The sequence below is a fragment of the Suillus bovinus genome, assembly GCF_016758785.1.
Source record: "Suillus bovinus strain UH-Sbo-P2 chromosome Unknown EDB93scaffold_38, whole genome shotgun sequence".
NCBI classification, from domain to species: domain Eukaryota; kingdom Fungi; phylum Basidiomycota; class Agaricomycetes; order Boletales; family Suillaceae; genus Suillus; species Suillus bovinus.
Genome location: NW_024542094.1, coordinates 196842 through 215137, shown reverse-complemented (window position 1 = coordinate 215137; position 18296 = coordinate 196842). Strand labels below are relative to the sequence as shown.

Sequence of the window (18296 nt, the reverse complement as noted above, 5' to 3'; positions counted from 1 at the left end):
TTCTGAGACTATGTCAAGTTGTAATCTTATTATGCCCGTTCTACGGCGAATTCTGCCACAGCAACCCTTATTTTGAATATCCTGCTTTAGTCTTCTTTGCAAGTGGAGCTTGAACTCTTCAGGCGATTCGGGCATTATCCTTGCCCACGAATTATTAAAATTAAAGCCTCATGTTCTTCCCCATGTCCTCCTGACCAAGCGCATGCTCTTCGCCGCGGTTTTCATGTTTGAAATGGCTGTTTTGTTTCAGAACTTAGAATTCCCCACAATCATACATAACCATAGATAACAGTATACAAGTCCATACTCCCGACTTTGATCATATGTAAATCGGAAGCGTCGGATTCAATCCTAGCCAGTCAACACCCTCCACAAACTCCTTGTCATCGATCAAGAAATCCTGGGGTGACAAGTCAGCGCCAATCTCGCATAGAACATCTGGGACGCACCAAAGGGCACTCGACCAATGCACCCCTGACCTGAGAAAGGCGTTCCTTGATACGTTGCAGCTGTATTCCTGGTACAACGTGACCAGTCTTGACCTTTGGCAAATAGTTCTGCATAGTAACCGTCAGACATGTTCCGATGAAACTCATAGACATCGTTGCTCGCTTGCCTCGTACGCAGACCAGGAACGAACAAGGTTGGTGGGCACAGGGTGGAAGAGTTCCGTGAAAATCTCGCGATTTATTCTTGCTGTACGATTCCATAGTTCCAAGGTGCTGTCTGCTAGGGGATCCGCTACGGCATTGTCTTCCCGCGTCCCGATCTCGCTGTCGTTAGGCACTGGCGCGCATCGCATAAATGAGGTGATCTCCTCGTTGGAATGCAAGACGTTCTGAGGCTCGATAAGGCCAAGGTGCTCTATATGTATAAAGTTAACCAACACTCCAATAGATCTAACACTGTTCTCACCCCGGAAGAGCTTGCGACGCAAAGTAGTCGCAAAGCGTGCGGCCATATATGGATGTCCGTCCATCGTAGAGCGTACCATGTCACCGTCTTCAACAACAAGCGCGATTTCAGAATCGCCATCTCCCTAAAAGCCGAGAGTTGTCAGATTACCTGCTCAGTGGTAGCTGACTTACCTTTTGGCTTCTATCATTCAAATTCGCAGAACCCAACTAGCCCCGGTCACATATCAGAAAAAGACACAGGCCAGCCTGGAAGTACTCACAATAACGCGTCTATCGTCAACGATCATAACCTTCGTGTGAATATAGAGAAGCTCCGACACGTATCTTTTCGATGAAATTAGCTGTAAGCACCAGTGGCATGCAAAAATAGACATACGCATCCCGCTCCTCTGCCTCGGAACCATACCAAATCTCTTCACTCAATCGTGTTCGGTCCAGCAGTCTGTGCTGCGATATGGTATCGGACACATCTTCGTCGCCTCTGATGTCATCTGAGCCTTTCTCAAATGTCCGGACAATGTTCACTGCTTCATCGTACGAGGCCGGTAGAGGCACCTTCTCCAGCTTGTTCTTGGTCTGGCTCAAAGCCATGCCTTCTTGCGGAGGCTGAGGTACTTTGATAAACATTTCTTTCGGCGCATCGCTGCCATTATAGCGGGGACCTTCCCATTGACGCGCAAGAGCGGCCTGGGCCTCGTAGAATGAGACCCCCGAGTTTGCTTCCATTTGGGAAATCAACGTTTCTGTTGGGCCACGTTAAGAATAGACCTGTGATGTCATCAAAGAGGAGTCTCACGCTGCGGAGCATTGATCCTGTCATAGGAACGTAAGTGGTAGAAACGAATGTAGTCCATCCTAATACCCGTTCAACGATCATTAAAAACAAAAACATAACCATCACAACGCATAACTCACGGCTCATAACCAGCTTTTCGGATCTCTTCGTATATACTGTGACCGCCACGATTCATGGTGCGGTACTGTGCTGCCATAATGATCTTCAGAGCACTATCATTCTTGATATCTCCGGCAAATCCAGGGAGCTCAGGTATAACCACAATGACCTAGTTTTATTGCTCAACGGTCAGGCGAATAGTAATAAAGAATATCGCAGACCTTGAACTTTCGATTATCCTTGGCTGCTTTAATGATCCGGTTGACAATTGCCTTTGCTATTTGGTTTTTCACAGGGCCTTCCTCGCGTGTGTTGGAGATGCTGGATATAGCAAAGGGGATCAGATCACAGGGTCGTGCACGTTACTTCCGTACTCACAAGAATTGGTTTTCTTTAGATCAATCACCAACGTAAATATCTCATTGGGATAAACGTTCAGTAGCATCAGAACTCACCAATATAGATGAAATGATTAGCCTCGTTGATCAATTGAATGTCTATACCAAAATTTTAGAGGAAACATGCGGCTTGTGCGTGGGGAGGACGTACAAGCATTTTGAATGCTGTGTTCGGTAAGCACACCGTGGCTCCAGTCGCAGACACTCCGCACGGCCTGTACGCGGCAGACTCCGTGCGGGGGAGGAGTATAAGGTGGCTCAACTTCGTCATCTTTTTCGAGGTGGAAGCGTTGTCTGAAACGACGACCCATCTGATGCCATTTCTCGCGATGGGGGTGGCCTGTAAATGATTAGTATCAAACAGGGTTACTGACAACTATCTACATACGGACGACAGCTTCGTTCGGAGAAAGCGCCACGTTATGAGGAAGCGCAAGCCAATCAAATCGGCTGTGAAGTGAGTGTTAAGATTGGATATTTCGTTTGAAATTGAACTTACTCGTCATGACGGTACTTTCAGAACATCGACATTAGACTTGAGCGTCTATCAGATCATCTGACCACGTACCTTCCGACGTTTCACTTCGTTCCACCTTTCGATGAAATGCTGAGAAAGGTCCAAACAAACAGAACCACATATTGTCATGTGAACCTAATATGTTGAACAAGGGTTATACAATGTGGTATGGCAGCTGAAACGACTTGAAACCTACATCGTGCCATGGCATTCTAGGTGTTTCCATGATCGAGACAGCATTGCTAACATAATTGTCGACATTCTGGAAGTCAAGGACACGTGCGTTGTTATAATCCTGTCCAGGAAAGAGAGTGCGTGACCAATCTGTTGGGTGCACGTCTGCAAGAGGGTGATTGTGTGTATCCCAGCGACCCAAGCACATGTCGAGTCCTCCAACACATCCACGGTGGTTGTCGACAACCACAAGCTATCAGAGATGGGTATGGGGGTCACAGTAAACAGAAGGGCATGCGCATACCTTCTCGTGGTGAGACCAGAATTCCACGGCATCTAAGACTCAAGGTTATGTGAAGGTGTTGTAAATCACTACTTGTTCTCACCTTTACTTCCAATATGGTCAGGGTGCCGCATACAAGCGATGTTGGGGTGTAAGGCCTCTAACGCGGCCTGCATTACTTAGAATAAATATCCTTCAAAGTAAATACGAAAATAAAAATGCAGACCTTTGTGTGCTTCGAGTTCATCGACATGGTTTGAGTGACCTGAATTGTGCCCAAGCGCTTAATAAGGATTGAATGATCCTTGACGAAACGGTACCTCTTTATAGACGACAACATATATTCTTACTCCTTCTCGAGCCTTACGTTGAAGCAATCGGTCTAGTCTCCATTCCGGATGATCAGCAGGTGGCCGTCTGGGCACAAAATACTTCAGCTATTCAGGCGCAACAGCCGTAGTTCAGATACTGACCGAAGGTATAACTCAGGTGTGAGCCACCAGTCCTGTGACAGTGCATGAGTCTCGAGCTAGCAAAAGCAATAATCTCCAAGATACACACCAATATAAAGATACACTCCTTTGCACTGTCCAATATCTCAGACAATGCATACATATAGTCATGACCATCAATGTGCCTGAAAGGTATCTGAACATCCGAATTGGCCATATGGATGAAAACATACCATTTAATAGCGTTGTCTGACCTCTGATCCGCAAAGCTATCAAAACGATGACTGGCATTGATCTGCGCTCGAATCTCATCGTCCAGTTTCTCCTCTGGCTTATCGTGACGTCCTGTCCAGCCAAAATAAGATATGGCGGTTAACGTTAAATGCTTCGCTCATCGTGCTCACTATCAGGATTGATGATTCCTGGGGTAATAAAATGATCATGAAGGTCGGGTCTTGATAGGAATAATTTTAACACACCGATGATCTGATCTCTTGTCCTTTCAATCCCCTCTGGAAGTCGCTCTGCGTAGTCTAAGACCTTGTCAAGGAAAGACATGGTAGAAATTGTTCAAACTCTTGCTAGTGAACTTGACGAATTGTTATGATCACCCAAACACTTTTTATATCGGATAGTATAAAGGCGACTTTATATACTACGACTAGCGTGCGAATATTTACTGCGCGCGGCGTTGAACAGGACAGCCATGAATTGGCAGGATGAATGCTGGTTTCCCGGGCCACTGACATCGATCCAACGCTCACGGTATAGGTATAACTAATCTAGAAACCGAAAGACACGGGCATGTCGAAGGCAAGAGGTAAAAGAAGCGAGCGCAGCTGCCACGCTGATGTTCATAAAGGCAGGGTAGATAGCATTGAAAGGATTTACTCCATCCGAGTCTCCCCTTTCGTGCACAGCATTAATTAATAATGTAGAACTGCGGGTTCGGAGACGTTATGTCTGCCGAATGCGTGCGACCCGGCCTGAGCGCTGAGCGCTGAGCCCTATATGCAGCTGGACTATAAGTTCGGAGACGTATATCTGCCGAATGCGTGTGACCTGGTCCTGCCCTGGGCCCTGTAACTCTAGGACAGCCTATCAGGTACTCTGCAGTATGTAGGGAATCTCCCATACAAACTTAGATATAAGACTACATATAAGCGGGACAGTGGATACTATGGAGCAGCGAGGTAGTATATAGTGGATATCCTCAACTTGGGGTCCGTGCGCATGAAGTATAATCTCTCAATGGATCATACTGCCAGGAGCAGGTGAAGCGCTGAACATGTCGGAGCATTACATAATTATAATTATATAATTGTCACTCGAAGACCCAATTAAATATCGTCATATTCAAATTGACACTACCTCACAGCGTTCCCGCCCTTGTTGCACACAACATGCTAATCAAGGACGTTAACACTTGGACTCAAAAGGCAACATGGAAAGACAGGCTCACTCAAGTTTAACAGAAGAAGTCATTCATATCAACGTCCAGGACACAGCAGTTCTGGCAGGAACATGGCGTGTATGATATGATCGTGCCTCTAGGTCCGCAAAAAAACCCGAAATCGTTGTCGTCATTCCAACCTTTGATACCAGTCGAGCACTGTACTGTATCTGTGGGTAACCGTAAGTACGCAGTCCAAGGTCTGCACTTAGGCCGCAAGAGTGCTCACTGTCGGGGCCGCAGGGTAGGCCCATGGGTGTTATCACCAAGTCTTCAGATGCGATAGCTATTCCAGCCATTGCTGCGGCAGAAACGATAATAGTGGTGAGTGAAGTGAATTTCATGGTGGGGTAGTAAGGTTGTTTTTTGGACCGAAACACTCAAACGAGTAGAACAGCTTTTATACACAATTGGTGTATGGTGCAGCCAAGCACTTTCATCGTCGTATGTTCAGGGACAGACCCGATGCCAGCTCATGTTTCGTGGCATTGTCTTATTTTCTTCTATGCAGTGACACGCAAATAGATGGCTTCGCGCTAAGGTTTTACAAACGAATTTCTCTCAGTTCGCATACCTTAGCCGAATAGCCTGTGTTAGGAAGGTCACTGTCAACATTCATCTGTAAATTTTCCTATCATGACTTTTCTAAATCTTCCTCTCGCACAAAATGTCTGATTCAGGCAATGTTCTTCCTCTTTTTAGAAGTTTCCCTCCCGAGGCTCTTGAACAGATCTTTTTTCGTCATAGACAAGCTCCGATGCTTGCGTCTGACCACGTACGTTGTGCTCCGTCTGAATTTCCTCTCTGAAAGCACGAGTTCATCTTCCCATATCAATTCTCTCGGGGATGATTCTCACATCTCTCGCACTCATACACCTGCAAGTTTAGTTTCTGCAACTAGTGGAGATCACAATGTTGCAGCAAGCCGAATTTTTTCGGACGAGTAACAGGGGACGGTAGACTCCCACGCAGATTGATGATGGCTATCCGATCGCATCAGCAAACGCATTCCACGAGTTCTTTTGGTACGGGTGTATGGTCCAGCTCGATGGACTTGAGTCAATAACGATGATTTATTCACAATTTTTACAGGGCCGGTAATGTGGCAGACGCACCCACGGATAATATGTATCTGACATTTAATAATCATGCGAATTATGGGATCATCGCTAAACGTTGCTACGAGGTGGTAGGATACGCTCATGACATGATCTGATCGGCCTGAGTAGCCTGAATCTACGAATGACGTGTTGATCTTAACATACTATGATACTGCTCCGGTCAAGAAATAAACTGGGTAGAATAAACTGGGGCTATAATATAGTCATGAATGACCAATTCTATTGGAAATTGTCCCACAAAAACACATACACAGGAGTGTTCTTCTGCTGCAGTCGTGCAATGGCAAGGCTGTCAGGTTCTTTAGCTGCAGACTAATGTTGCTTCAGTGGCGGGTGTCCGAGACGTTATCGTAAACGTGCCATGACGCATAATTGTACTGGAGACAAGTTACAACTTACAGGTAGCATCCTACGTGCGACGATGAGCGTTAAAAACATGCCCAGCAATCCATTATGTTTTCTTACTTGTTCCCCACGGCAATATATACTCCTTCGCGAAAATAAAATAAAATAAAATAAAATGAGCGAAGTACAATGGATTTGAGTGGGGCCAGAGTAGGCAGGCCAGTAGTTACAGTGTTATGTATAGCTGAGTTGTGGACACTTGGATAAAGCGGAAAATAGCACGCTCGTCGTGTATTGTGTGGGTTATGTCATAAACAAGCATTGCCTGTAGTGGACAAGTTATGAGCCGTTACTAGCGAGGATTATGAAAACCAAATTAGGAGGCGAGGCTTATTCAAATTTTCGAGACTGACGACTTGGTTCTGGCGATGCAGTAACTTGATCTTACTGCACGCCTTGCAAACCAATGAGTACGTGAGTAACGTTGATGTACCAGCTGGTACCAGCTTAGTTAGCATTCGGACTCCGAGTTTTATCTTGACCAAATGGACTACGGCGTAAGCGGGGTATGGGTTCGGTTAACAAGGTATCATGACGGACACTAGATAGACACATGTAAGCGAGCATAGTGATGGGGTTGATGGGACGCACCAAGTGGTTGGCATGCTTTTGAAGTTTGGATTCGAATTACTATTTCGATTTGAAACGTAGAATTCAATTAGTGCTGCGGGTTGGCTCATCTTGACACTCTTCGCGATACATAGGCTCGTATGATCTTCATGTGCGCACCTTGAAATGTGTCGTTGCCCTGATCTTGGAAAAGTTATGTTCCGAAGCAGTATATCAGCGAAGTTGACAAACTCGTTCATGGGCACGTTCTTCTGCAGTTATGGTCCCTGGAATGATGAGCATCGCCTGTGGCGTTTAAAAGCGCTGTGCTACAATTATCTGGTGACAACGGGTGTTGGAAGGAGGAACCAATGGAGATATAAGCCTTGCGAAAAATGTGAAAACACATTTGTACCAGGGTAGTCTGGAGCAGGTTATCAGGAGTTCAGACTCGTAGTCAGTAGTATAGCAATTGTCCTGGCACAGTGGCGGAAGTCCTTGCTCGTACTCGGTAGTCCTGCGCTTGTGTTGTAGTTCTCGATAGATAGAGCTGTAGCCTCCCGCTATAGAGGTTAGGCCCTGGCTTTCTTCGCAGTCTACACGTGTATTTCGATTGCCGCACGCAGTAACGAAGTTATAAGACGCAAGGAGAACTGGTTATGCAAGCTTGAAAAATAACATCTTTAGTAATGCTGAGAGGTCCTGACATGTTGCTACTGGAGAACGATAAGAACAAAGGAGTATCACGTTGGCGTCGAGTCAAACTGCATCAGTGACTGTTTATGATAATTATTTAGCTTTTCGCACGGGTGTATCGGAATCGTTGTGGAACACCACAACCACAAAATTGTCATTGGAGAGTGACCTTGTACGACCAAGGTAATTAATATTGATTCTACATCACAGATGTCCTTTACGCCCAGGCTGTTAATCAATCACATTAGCACTCGGACTCGAAAGGCAGCAGCGAAAGACAGAACCTCATGATGACAGACGAAACCATTTCCATGATCAATCACGGTACAGCAGTCTTTACAGTCGCATGGTGTGACTGATAGGATCGTGCCTGTAGAGCTGCAGTAAAACCCGAAATCATTCTTGTTGTTCCAACCTTTGGAGTCCGCCGAGCACTGCACTGGATCTGTGGATAAACCGTAAGTACGTAGGCAGCAAGAGTGCTCACACTTGGAGTTGCAGGATTGGCCCACGGGTGTTACTGTCATGTCTTCGGATTCGATAGCTACTCCAGCCATTGCTGTGGCAGAAATGACAATGGTGGTGAGTGAAGTAAATTTCATGGTGGAGTTGTCTGAGCCGAAACGAGTAGAGTGACTTTTATACACAATTAGTGTATGGTGCAGCAAAGCACTTTTATTGTCGTATGCTCAGGGACAAACCGGATACCGCCTCATGCTCTGCGGCATTCCTTCACTTTCTTTTACGCAGTGACACGCAAATGAGTGACCAGACCGGGCTAATGTTGTGGGAAGAACTATTCTAAGGTAGTCCTGGCGGCAGAACCTGGCAGAACCATGTTTTGCGAAGATCGTGCTACCACTCGACAGCAACATAGAATCTTCCCATCTTCGTTTCGAGTGCTTTTTCTTATAAAAATTCCTTTCCATTTATGTCCCAGTCTGAGGCAAACTCCATGTCCATCACTTTTTCTGCGTTACGAATATCTTTGAGTCGAGCAACCTCGGCATCAATCTCATCAAGCAAGATCGATTTAGGACCATTCTCACCGGAGAGACTGCTGTGAAGGAACAAAATGCAAAGTCGATCTGGGCTGCTTGGCAATCTCTGTATAACTGCCTGAAAGTTTGTTTGTATGTATGTGAGCGACGAGCGTGACATTGCGCTGACTTGCTATTCCCAAGGTGGATATATGATACCGAAGGCTAGCACGTGAGGTGCTCGAAACATCAATGCGCGCTCAGAGCTCGGACTTCGTAGCCGTTTTAGAGAGTCTTAAAGCTTCTCAATTGATGCTATCATACACTGAACTGGTTCTGCATATGCAGGAGTCCTGCTACATTATGTCTCGGAGGTTCTGCCCTGCCACGTGGCAGAATGGCAGAGCTCTGCCTACAACACTACCCGCCCCTAGTCCTCGTCCGGTTCCCGGAAGTTGCGTCACATCAAAGCACGAGCAATTGCCTATGTAAGACCCTGAGGAGCCCTTAGCGCTGACCTTTATTATATTCTGTCTTGCCTCCACGACCAACACGAATGCTACGTCCGCTGCTTGCTAAATATCAATGTCTATCGTTGACCTGCTAACCCTCTGGCCTCTTCATTCGTCCCTTCAGCATTAACCAAACGAACACTTCCATGTCACCGTCTGTTATGAAGAATCGTCGAAATACTTATACCATTACAGCGCACATCACACCCCTAATACAAACTGCACTGCCGGGCATTGTGTCATTCATCCTCTACTACTCCACAGGACTACTGGTGTTCAAGACGTTGTCGTCAACGTGCCGTGACACATCGGTTAGATTATGATTATGTAATATCAGTCTAGCCAGACTCAGTGCCAAATTGACTAGGTCACAGCGTTCCCGGCCAGTCTTGTGCTTACTAGACAAGCAAATTAACACTCGGACTCCAGAGGCATCATGGGAAGACAAGCTCACATCCTTGCACTCGTAGCCCTGTTTATTATGACTCACTTTACAACAGTTGTGGCAGGAGCATGGCATGTCTCTTTCGATCGTCAGGGAATCCCCGTAGTAAAACGCGAAATCGTAGTTGTCGTTGTAACTTGGGTAGCCCTTCGAGCATTGTACTGTACCTGTGGATAAACCGTAAGTACACGGTCTGAGGTCTGCACGTAGGCCGCAAGAGTGCTCACCCTTGGGGCTACAGGGTAGGCCCTCAGGAGGGCCCTGGGGAGTTATGATAATGGAGTCTTCAGATGCGATAGCTATTCCAGCCATTGATGCGGCAGAAATAACAATAGTGGTGAGTGAAGTGAATTTCATGGTGGAGTATTGATGGTGTTTTCTAGGCTGAAACGAGGACGGCTTTTGATTTGTGTATGGTGCAGCCAAAACTTTTTCATTGTCGTATGCTCAGGGACAAACTGTATGCCGTCTCATTCTCCGTGAGTCCGTGGTATTTTTTTTTCATGTAGGGACACGCAAATGGGTGACTTCCCGGTAACGTTTGCAGAGGAATTTCTCTTCATCCTCATCTCTTAATCAAATTGCTGAGTTTGGTCCAGAACCTAGGTTCGAGGACATCTCGATCCCAGAATATCTGGCCCATCTAGTGCTGGGGGCAGAATTGTTTGCAAGTAATTGTGCCGGCATAACCGGCAGAAGCGGCAGAACCACCACTTCTGTCGCTCGGCAGAATTTTCAAAGCGCTACAAGGCTTAGTGTTGTGGGCAGAAGTCCGCCATTCTGCCAACTGGTTCTGCCAAACTGGTTCTGCCCGGCAGATGGCAGAATTCTGCGGGCAGAATCTGGCAGAATGTCAAACTACTGAGACGGACATCCTCTGAAGGCACTTGCAATCACCCTCTTATCCATTGTTCCACATGCTGCTGACGTCGAACACCTCTTCTCAGATATGGGTAGCACTCAGTCTCCGAAGCGCTGCAATCTCTCGGTAGACACATTTGAAGCACTGGCAAAGATTTGAGCGAATCTTCGCTACCACAGTCATCAGAAGGCTGTGGTTGATGGCAAGTCAATTTGCTGATGCCACGCACACATGCACACCAATGCCCAGCCAGGAATCAACATTGATGTAGCTGCTGACCTCGAAGCTAATTTTGCATGGGCGCCACCACTCGCACCTCAAACTCAGAACATTGATGATGATCTTGCAGGTCCTGAATCCATATCACTTGACGAGATCGACACTGCATTTGCGCTACTGGAACGTGACGCCATGGAATAAGAGCCGGTTTACGGAAATGAAGTGTTGGAGGGCCGAGTTTATGATTTCGTGGAATTGGAGCATGTTGACCAAGGTCTTGCACTGAAATCTGTTGACAACGAGATCATATTAGTTGATGACACCTCACACAATGATGGACAGTGGGATGTGGACGTGCTGATGTCTTCCAATGGTGTTTCCTAGTGATATTGTCATAAACATAGCCTTGTTAGTGCTGGGGGCAGAATTGTTTGCAAGTAATTGTGCCAGCATAACCGGCAGAAGCGGCAGAACCACCACTTCTGCCACTTGGCAGAATTTTCAAAGCGCTACAAGGCTATGTTTATGACAATATCACTAGGAAACACCATTGGAAGACATCAGCACGTCCACATCCCACTGTCCATCATTGTGTGAGGTGTCATCAACTAATATGATCTCGTTGTCAACAGATTTCAGTGCAAGACCTTGGTCAACATGCTCCAATTCCACGAAATCATAAACTCGGCCCTCCAACACTTCATTTCCGTCAACCGGCTCTTATTCCATGGCGTCACGTTCCAGTAGCGTGGCATCAGCAAATTGACTTGCCATCAACCACAGCCTTCTGATGACTGTGGTAGCGAAGATTCGCTCAAATCTTTGCCAGTGCTTCAAATGTGTCTACCGAGAGATTGCAGCGCTTCGGAGACTGAGTGCTACCCATATCTGAGAAGAGGTGTTCGACGTCAGCAGCATGTGGAACAATGGATAAGAGGGTGATTGCAAGTGCCTTCAGAGGATGTCCGTCTCAGTAGTTTGACATTCTGCCAGATTCTGCCCGCAGAATTCTGCCATCTGCCGGGCAGAACCAGTTGGCAGAATGGTGGACTTCTGCCCACAACACTAGGCCCATCCGAACATCCAACCCATCCAACCCACTTACTCTCACAGTCATAACACACCATGTGACCCATAGCCTGCAAACGGTCGTGCATGTTGCCTGACATTATGACCATGGCTGCTACCCAGCCAGCGCTTGCAGTGCTGCAGATACTGCAGGCTGAACTCTCGCCTGGCTTGTTGCTGACATTCAGTAGCATATTCAGGTTCATGACCTTGGCAACAGCACTTAGGAACAACATTTTGCTCACCCAAACTGCATTGCACCCTTCCAATATCACTCCCGACTTTATCTCTCCTGCCATCAATCTGTTCTTGGCAGCCTGCTGCAATCTCTGTGAGAATGATGTCTGTGTGTACTGGAAAGCTCTCAAAGATATTGTGTGGCACAGTGATGGAGACATTTTTGGTATTGAGGACACATCCCCCTTGTTTGTGAATATGGTCGACAACATGGAATCAGTGCGTATTGTGATTTTGTACAAGGACAACTACTGAGAGCATCAATAGCATGGCTGAGCACTTTATCCTCCTCACCAGACATGCCTGACTGAAGGTTGTCCTATTCCTGCAAAGGCTACTGTCCTCAAGAAAGCTGAGCAACGGCACATCGTTCTCTATACACTGGACCATGGCCCAATTGCTACATATTCTATCCACCTTTACTGCGCAGGTATGTCTTATTATTTGTGATCATTGCCCTCATATTGAGGCACTTGTGACAGGGTGCAACACCAATTACCACCATGGGTATAGCATCAAAGACAAGATTCGTACATTCTACCCTGGCATTCCTGATATCATACAAGTCAGTGGGCATCAGTTTGTGGAGACTAGGGTTGTGCAGATGTGGCGCACACTGATGCTTGTCTGATGGTGAGTACATGATGTCCAGCTGACTATTTTCTCTGATGGAAGCTTTTTTGTGCATCACAGGACATCAATGTCCAACTGCGCACAACTATATAACATAGCATTGAGGCAGAATGTGAAACCTCCTGACTTTCCATGGAACTTTGAACTTACGGGAGATCATGTTTGGCATGGTTTTGTGCAGCTCGTTCTCATGGAAGACTGCATTGAGCGTCACACAATATTATCTGTTCCTCAAGATGGCGACCAGAAAGCACATTTTATGGATGCCATCAGCGAGTGCAACAACCGCATTCGAACCTATGGTCAAGAAGAATTCTGCCACTACTGTAATAAATGCACTCGCTTTCATAGGGATGACTCAGGTACGCTCACTTCAAAATATTTGGTCGTTGTTACTGATGGTGTTACCGTCAGGCACCCATGCTGTGCCATCTACAACTGCCATGCACCTCTCAACAACAACCGTGATCACTTCTGCCCAGCTCACACTGCAACGCATGGATGCAAATGTGTGATCATTGCTTGCTCTAACGATGCTCTTGTGAAGAGCAAGGTGTGTCATCTATCTGAGCATCAAGCTGTGGAATGCACATACCAACTGCATGGACAAAGTTGTTTCCAGCTCCAGCAACACCTCCAGTGCTCCCAGCTTGCACATCCCACCCACTCTATTGCACAAGATGTCCCATTTGATGACCTTGTCGACGATGCTCCTCTTGAGGAGGACTACATGCTGAACATTGATGCCAATGGGCGCATGCAAGCCACTGTAGCACCAGACTTGGGGACAACTACTATTACTGATGGACACGAGTTGTCTCCTCCTGCAGGCAGGAAAATTCGCGCACGATTTGGACGCCGACGTACTCACAACTGAGCAGCTTGTTGTTGCTTCATGTGGGATGATCTTGGCAAGGGAGACATTCTATGGGGCAGAGGGTGTTGGCAGTGTGATCGTTCATGGGGAACTGTCTATGCTGATGATCTGCTGACTGCTTTCTACAGGGAAATGATCAAGCGTGTATTCCGTACTGATGATATCAAGCCCCAACACATCTTCTATGATAATAATTGCACAACAAATATTTTCACCTTTCAAGGCTCTTTGGAGATGAGTTTCTTTGCCATTTCCGCATAATCAGCTTGGTTGTCAACATCCATTGCTTTGGCACATCTATAAACAACCACTGTGAGATAAGTTTAATTTCTATGAATAATACAAAGATCACTTGCCCACGAGAATTGCCAAGGAGGTACTTGAAAGTGTATTTCTTCCTCTCAGTGATCCTATAGTGTGATTTGTTGTGCTTCATGAGAATTGTTGTCAGAAATTCAATGTAGTTGGGCTCAGAGACTTGAAAGACCAGTTCCTTGACTTTTGTAGATTTCACTTCCTTGGTTTTTGCTTTGCCATTATTTGCAGTAGTAGTCTTGGTGTATGTATCAAGGTAAATAATGAATGTTGCCGTGAATCCAGGTGTCTCTGGGGAGGAATCTGATGGCGACGACATTGTCTTTCAGTGAATTGCATATACTACACTAGCGCTACTACAAATCTCGTGGTCATGTGCTTACAGGGTCCTTGTTCAGACTGTTTCCGATGCTCAAGTTTTGATTTTGTGATTCTGCATATGGATGCTCAATTCTAAAATGTCATTGTTGTTTGTCGTCCAAACACTGGTACAGCGCTGATTGCCGATGCTAACTAATCCTAATTTGGGACCAGTCAGTGGCAGTCTCCTGCCGCTTGGCCGGAACACCGCGCTATCAACCTTTATGGAATCGATGTCCAGCAGTTCACTGTGCAGCATCAAATTATCATCAACATGCCTCATGCGCAGTGACAAAAACACCATTATAGGGACATGATTCTATTACATTCTATCCTAGCCAGTACACTGGCTGTATCCAAGCAGTCACAACACAATTTTGACCAGGACTTTTCCCATGACCATGAAGACTTTGATGACGAAGCCAACCAAAGGATATCCCGCTTCTTCCATGGGACAAGTATTGGCCTTTGCGCACTATCATTAATGCTATCTGGACCCGGTTCCCATGGTCCCTACAATCAGTGGCTGAAGTGTGAAGAATTCTTCAATATATCATTGAGCTAGCCAGATTGGGATTTTTGCCATGAATATCGGTGAATAATTTGGTTTTTGACCTTCCTGGAGTGCTGACATTCTATTATTATCAGCCGTGTTACTTTTGACCGCTTAGTACAGCTCTTAGAGCTGAATCCAACATTTGAATCAACGGGGAGGAAGCCGCAGCGGCCTGTCTGCTATCAACTCGCCTGTTTCCTCATGTGTTATGGAACTTGTGGTGCAAACCCCTCCAGGCTGTGCATAAACTTGGGATCGATTTTGGCACAGTTTTCCTCTATTGTTGACGTGTTGTGCGTGCTCTATGGGAGATTGGTATGCAGGTTGTCACTTGGGGTGATGAAGACCATCAAAACAAAATGATAACACAGATTTGGGACTGATCTGGAATTCTGGATTGTGTCGGGATGCTCGATGGCTCCCTGATTTGTCTGACTGAGATGCCAGAGCGAAATGACTTAACTTTTATTTGTCGAAAGAAATATCCTGCTGTGAGTAAATTTTCGATGCATAGTTTTGATTGACTCACTTCATACATAGATTAATATTCAAGCTGTTGTTGACCATGAGAAGCGCTTCACAGCAATTGAGCTAGGATGGCCTGGTTCAGTTTCGGATGTGACAATGTGGAAAAAGTCTTACGTCTGGCAACACAGGCTCAAATATTTCACCAACAATTCATTAGTTCTTGCTGATAAGAGTGTGTTGTGTCTTCGTGTCTTCTACTTTCTGTTTTTATGTGCTGATCCTGCTCCAGGTTATCCATCTTCACCATATGTACTCTGGCCATTCACTGAACCTGAGGTCAATGGGCAACCAGCCAATGAAAAAGCTCGTCGATGTAAATTCAACAAATGCTTGTCCTCGCAACGCATCATTGTCGAGCATACATTCGGCATTTTGAAGGGCTGTTTTCCTAGTCTCAAGGATCTGCCACCCGAGCAAGATATTTGAGACACTTACCATGTCGTCGAAGCTCTCATTACTCTGCATAACATGTGCATAGACTTGGATGACACTCCTCAGTTAATCCCTCTTTTTGATAATTGTGATCCTGACTCTGATGATTCCAAGGATGATGTGGCTGATGTTGATGTTTCTGGCTATGGTGGAGTTGTCAGAGATGATGAACTAGAGCTTCCTAGATGGGAATCAGATGAGTGGTTGAGGGAAGCTGGTTGTTGTTGTTGTCTCGCCATTCTAAACGATCTTTTCCCATTATGATATATAACAGCAATGATTACTGACCTGCAATAGAAAAGTAGTCCAATAACACTTGATGAGCTGTGTCCTTCACCTCATCTGGCATACCATCCATAGTCAAAATCTCTTGGGCATTCTTTGCCCTTGCCTCCCGTTCTGCCAGTGCCACCTCTGCTCGTCCCTTCTCTACCATAAAATCATGCTGCTTATCCTCTCGATCCTTGTGTTTTTTGAGCAACTTCAGCTGCTCGCCATCAGTATTTGCAGTTGCCTTCAGGAATTCAACATTGGACGAGAAAAAGTCAGCAGCTTTGATGCTGATGCTACTCTGTGAGGCCTTCTTTTTGTGACATTGTGCAGGCACCCCTTTTGACACTGACTTAGCCTTTATTTCAGTGGCTGATGAAGTTGATCTCTGCAGAGCTTTGCTATGTGCCTTCTTTGCCTTGACTTTGTGTTCTTCATCACTTGTGTCACTTGCGTCACTGCTGATCTCGAGTGCATCAGATATCATTCCAGAGCGGAATTCCTCCTCCCATACAAGTCCTGGATGTTCACCAAGTCTACCAATCCTCATAAGTATCATGCAGTCAAGCTACCAGTACTCACCAGTTGTTGAACAGCTCATACCATCCTGCTTCATACCATTTCTTCAACATAGCCCCTGATAAATTCCCAATATCCTTCCCCGAAATTCATGCATTTTCAATTTTCTCATTGAGCACTTCAATATCAGGATCCCCACCGCCATTGCCAGTGATAGACTCGAAATTCAGGATGTATGAAAATATCCTTTGTAAGCATTCATAATGTCCCCTTACTGACTCTGCACTGTGTCTTCCTTTGGATGTCTTTTCAGCAATCTATTTCAATGCAGCTTCAGCACCAAGCTAAGTAAGTATACTTCACATAACTGTTAACTTTTTATAGACATGCTTAGCATTGCCTGCAAGGCCTTCGTAAAACTCGCTGTCACCTCTGAGAAGGGCCTCGAGCAAAAGCTTGGTATCCTCAGTCTGACCAACAGCCATCTTCTTCGAGTCGAGTTATTGCTTGTTCCCTTCACCTTTGGTCTTCAACTTTGTACCTTTCCTGCTTTGATCCTTTCGTGGAGCGAGGCTGAGTTTGCTTGGTACCCTCACTAGGTTGAGTCAATGACTCGCCATTCTCTTTCTGTATCTTCTTTGTACTGTCTCTTGCTTCTGATAGGTCATTGCACTCTTCCTCACGTTCTCGTTTCTGTTGTAACCCAGCCGCCACTGGAAACTGTTGCAAGTTGAATGGGGGTGCTCTCCTGTCACTTGGTACATCATTCATTACTGGTAACATTGGTGGCTGTGAATTGACTTGGGGAACTCTCTTGTCGCCTAGTGCCTCATTTGCCTGACTGTAAAGTTCGAGCAACTGGTGAATGTGGGGTAGCTTCAGCTTGTCAGTATATCTCGAGCACTTTGGTCATGTTGAAGACTAACCTGTACACCACTAGATTGCTGGATATAAGGCTGAGCAGACCAGGAGAGTGGGGCATAGGCCTTGTCTCTTCGAACCCAGCTATTTTCATATTTGAAAATTAGCCATGTATGAGACTGGCAAAGAAGAATGTCCTACCGCTGAGTCCCATACCACTGATAATTCTCTTGCTGCTGGTAATAGGGCCTTAGGCTGTACATAGCTACTGCTGCCTGTGGCTGGTGACTACCTGTTGCAGTGGAATGTTGTCCTCCAAGTCTTCCACTTTGTGGTAAAATGCAACTGTGACCATGTGACGGGTTTGGCTGTTGATGCTGGCCTGGATTCTGAAACTGATGTAGATTGTCTTTGCTAGTATCATGACCAGCTGCATAGTAGCTCATTGTTCGGTGCTCAGCAAGAGTTGTCAACAGTCCATAGACCAAGAGACCAGCCGGGCTATCATCCGGGCTCAGGACCATTTGCAGAGGCGGAAATGAAGTACATTAATTGGTTGTGAACATAAATAACTCTAAATCCATGTGAAATGACAACAACATTTTAGAATTGAGCATCCCTCATAGTTTCAGAATCAGCTGTAAGGAGATCAAGGAATGTGAGAATTTCCTGATGTACCGTGGGAACATCGTCAAAGTGCTGCCAAGGGTGTTGCACCTTTGTACAGTGTATGTCACTCAAAAGCGGCAACTACTGACATCA

At 45.9% G+C, this 18296-nt stretch overlaps 7 protein-coding genes across 7 annotated transcripts; 2 read left to right on the top strand and 5 right to left on the bottom strand.

Annotated features, from left to right (window-relative positions):
• Positions 1–148: 148 nt before the first annotated feature.
• EDB93DRAFT_1153427 (uncharacterized protein) lies at positions 149–4247 on the bottom strand. Its single transcript, XM_041449790.1, has 26 exons — positions 4116–4247; positions 4041–4058; positions 3870–3981; positions 3746–3821; positions 3658–3689; positions 3505–3601; positions 3411–3449; positions 3288–3354; positions 3206–3237; positions 2924–3154; positions 2779–2862; positions 2710–2723; positions 2599–2660; positions 2362–2550; positions 2268–2309; positions 2191–2203; positions 2034–2133; positions 1833–1981; positions 1714–1772; positions 1294–1660; positions 1178–1241; positions 1089–1124; positions 916–1039; positions 617–864; positions 450–557; positions 149–400 (listed from the first exon to the last, which is right to left on the bottom strand). The coding sequence occupies exons 1-26, from the start codon at positions 4192–4194 to the stop codon at positions 320–322; spliced, it is 2523 nt and encodes an 840-aa protein (XP_041306469.1). The 5' UTR covers positions 4195–4247; the 3' UTR covers positions 149–319.
• A 3777-nt stretch (positions 4248–8024) lies between these two features.
• Positions 8025–8614, bottom strand: EDB93DRAFT_1153396 (uncharacterized protein). Its single transcript, XM_041449789.1, has 2 exons — positions 8554–8614; positions 8025–8439 (listed from the first exon to the last, which is right to left on the bottom strand). Exons 1-2 carry the CDS (start codon positions 8586–8588, stop codon positions 8100–8102), a joined length of 375 nt encoding a protein of 124 aa, XP_041306468.1. The 5' UTR covers positions 8589–8614; the 3' UTR covers positions 8025–8099.
• Positions 8615–9635: 1021 nt separating this feature from the next.
• Positions 9636–10102, top strand: EDB93DRAFT_1153388 (uncharacterized protein; the record flags this gene model as incomplete). Its single annotated transcript, XM_041449788.1, has 2 exons — positions 9636–9964; positions 10025–10102. Coding segments are annotated over 2 exons (189 nt in total), but the record flags the coding sequence as incomplete, so codon positions are not given.
• A 1590-nt stretch (positions 10103–11692) lies between these two features.
• EDB93DRAFT_1087646 (uncharacterized protein) lies at positions 11693–11842 on the bottom strand (the record flags this gene model as incomplete). Its single annotated transcript, XM_041446060.1, has 1 exon — positions 11693–11842. A coding segment is annotated over one exon (150 nt), but the record flags the coding sequence as incomplete, so codon positions are not given.
• A 1347-nt stretch (positions 11843–13189) lies between these two features.
• Positions 13190–13444, top strand: EDB93DRAFT_1070419 (uncharacterized protein; the record flags this gene model as incomplete). The annotated part of the gene is made up of 1 exon (XM_041444957.1): positions 13190–13444. A coding segment is annotated over one exon (255 nt), but the record flags the coding sequence as incomplete, so codon positions are not given.
• Positions 13445–13911: 467 nt separating this feature from the next.
• Positions 13912–14327, bottom strand: EDB93DRAFT_1251655 (uncharacterized protein; the record flags this gene model as incomplete). The annotated part of the gene is made up of 2 exons (XM_041453182.1): positions 13912–14003; positions 14054–14327. The coding sequence occupies 2 exons, from the start codon at positions 14325–14327 to the stop codon at positions 13912–13914; spliced, it is 366 nt and encodes a 121-aa protein (XP_041306464.1).
• Positions 14328–15692: 1365 nt separating this feature from the next.
• Positions 15693–17970, bottom strand: EDB93DRAFT_1104975 (uncharacterized protein; the record flags this gene model as incomplete). The annotated part of the gene is made up of 9 exons (XM_041447464.1): positions 15693–15854; positions 15888–15911; positions 15984–16027; positions 16173–16699; positions 16737–16810; positions 16853–16919; positions 17215–17531; positions 17600–17713; positions 17827–17970. The coding sequence occupies 9 exons, from the start codon at positions 17968–17970 to the stop codon at positions 15693–15695; spliced, it is 1473 nt and encodes a 490-aa protein (XP_041306463.1).
• Positions 17971–18296: the final 326 nt, after the last annotated feature.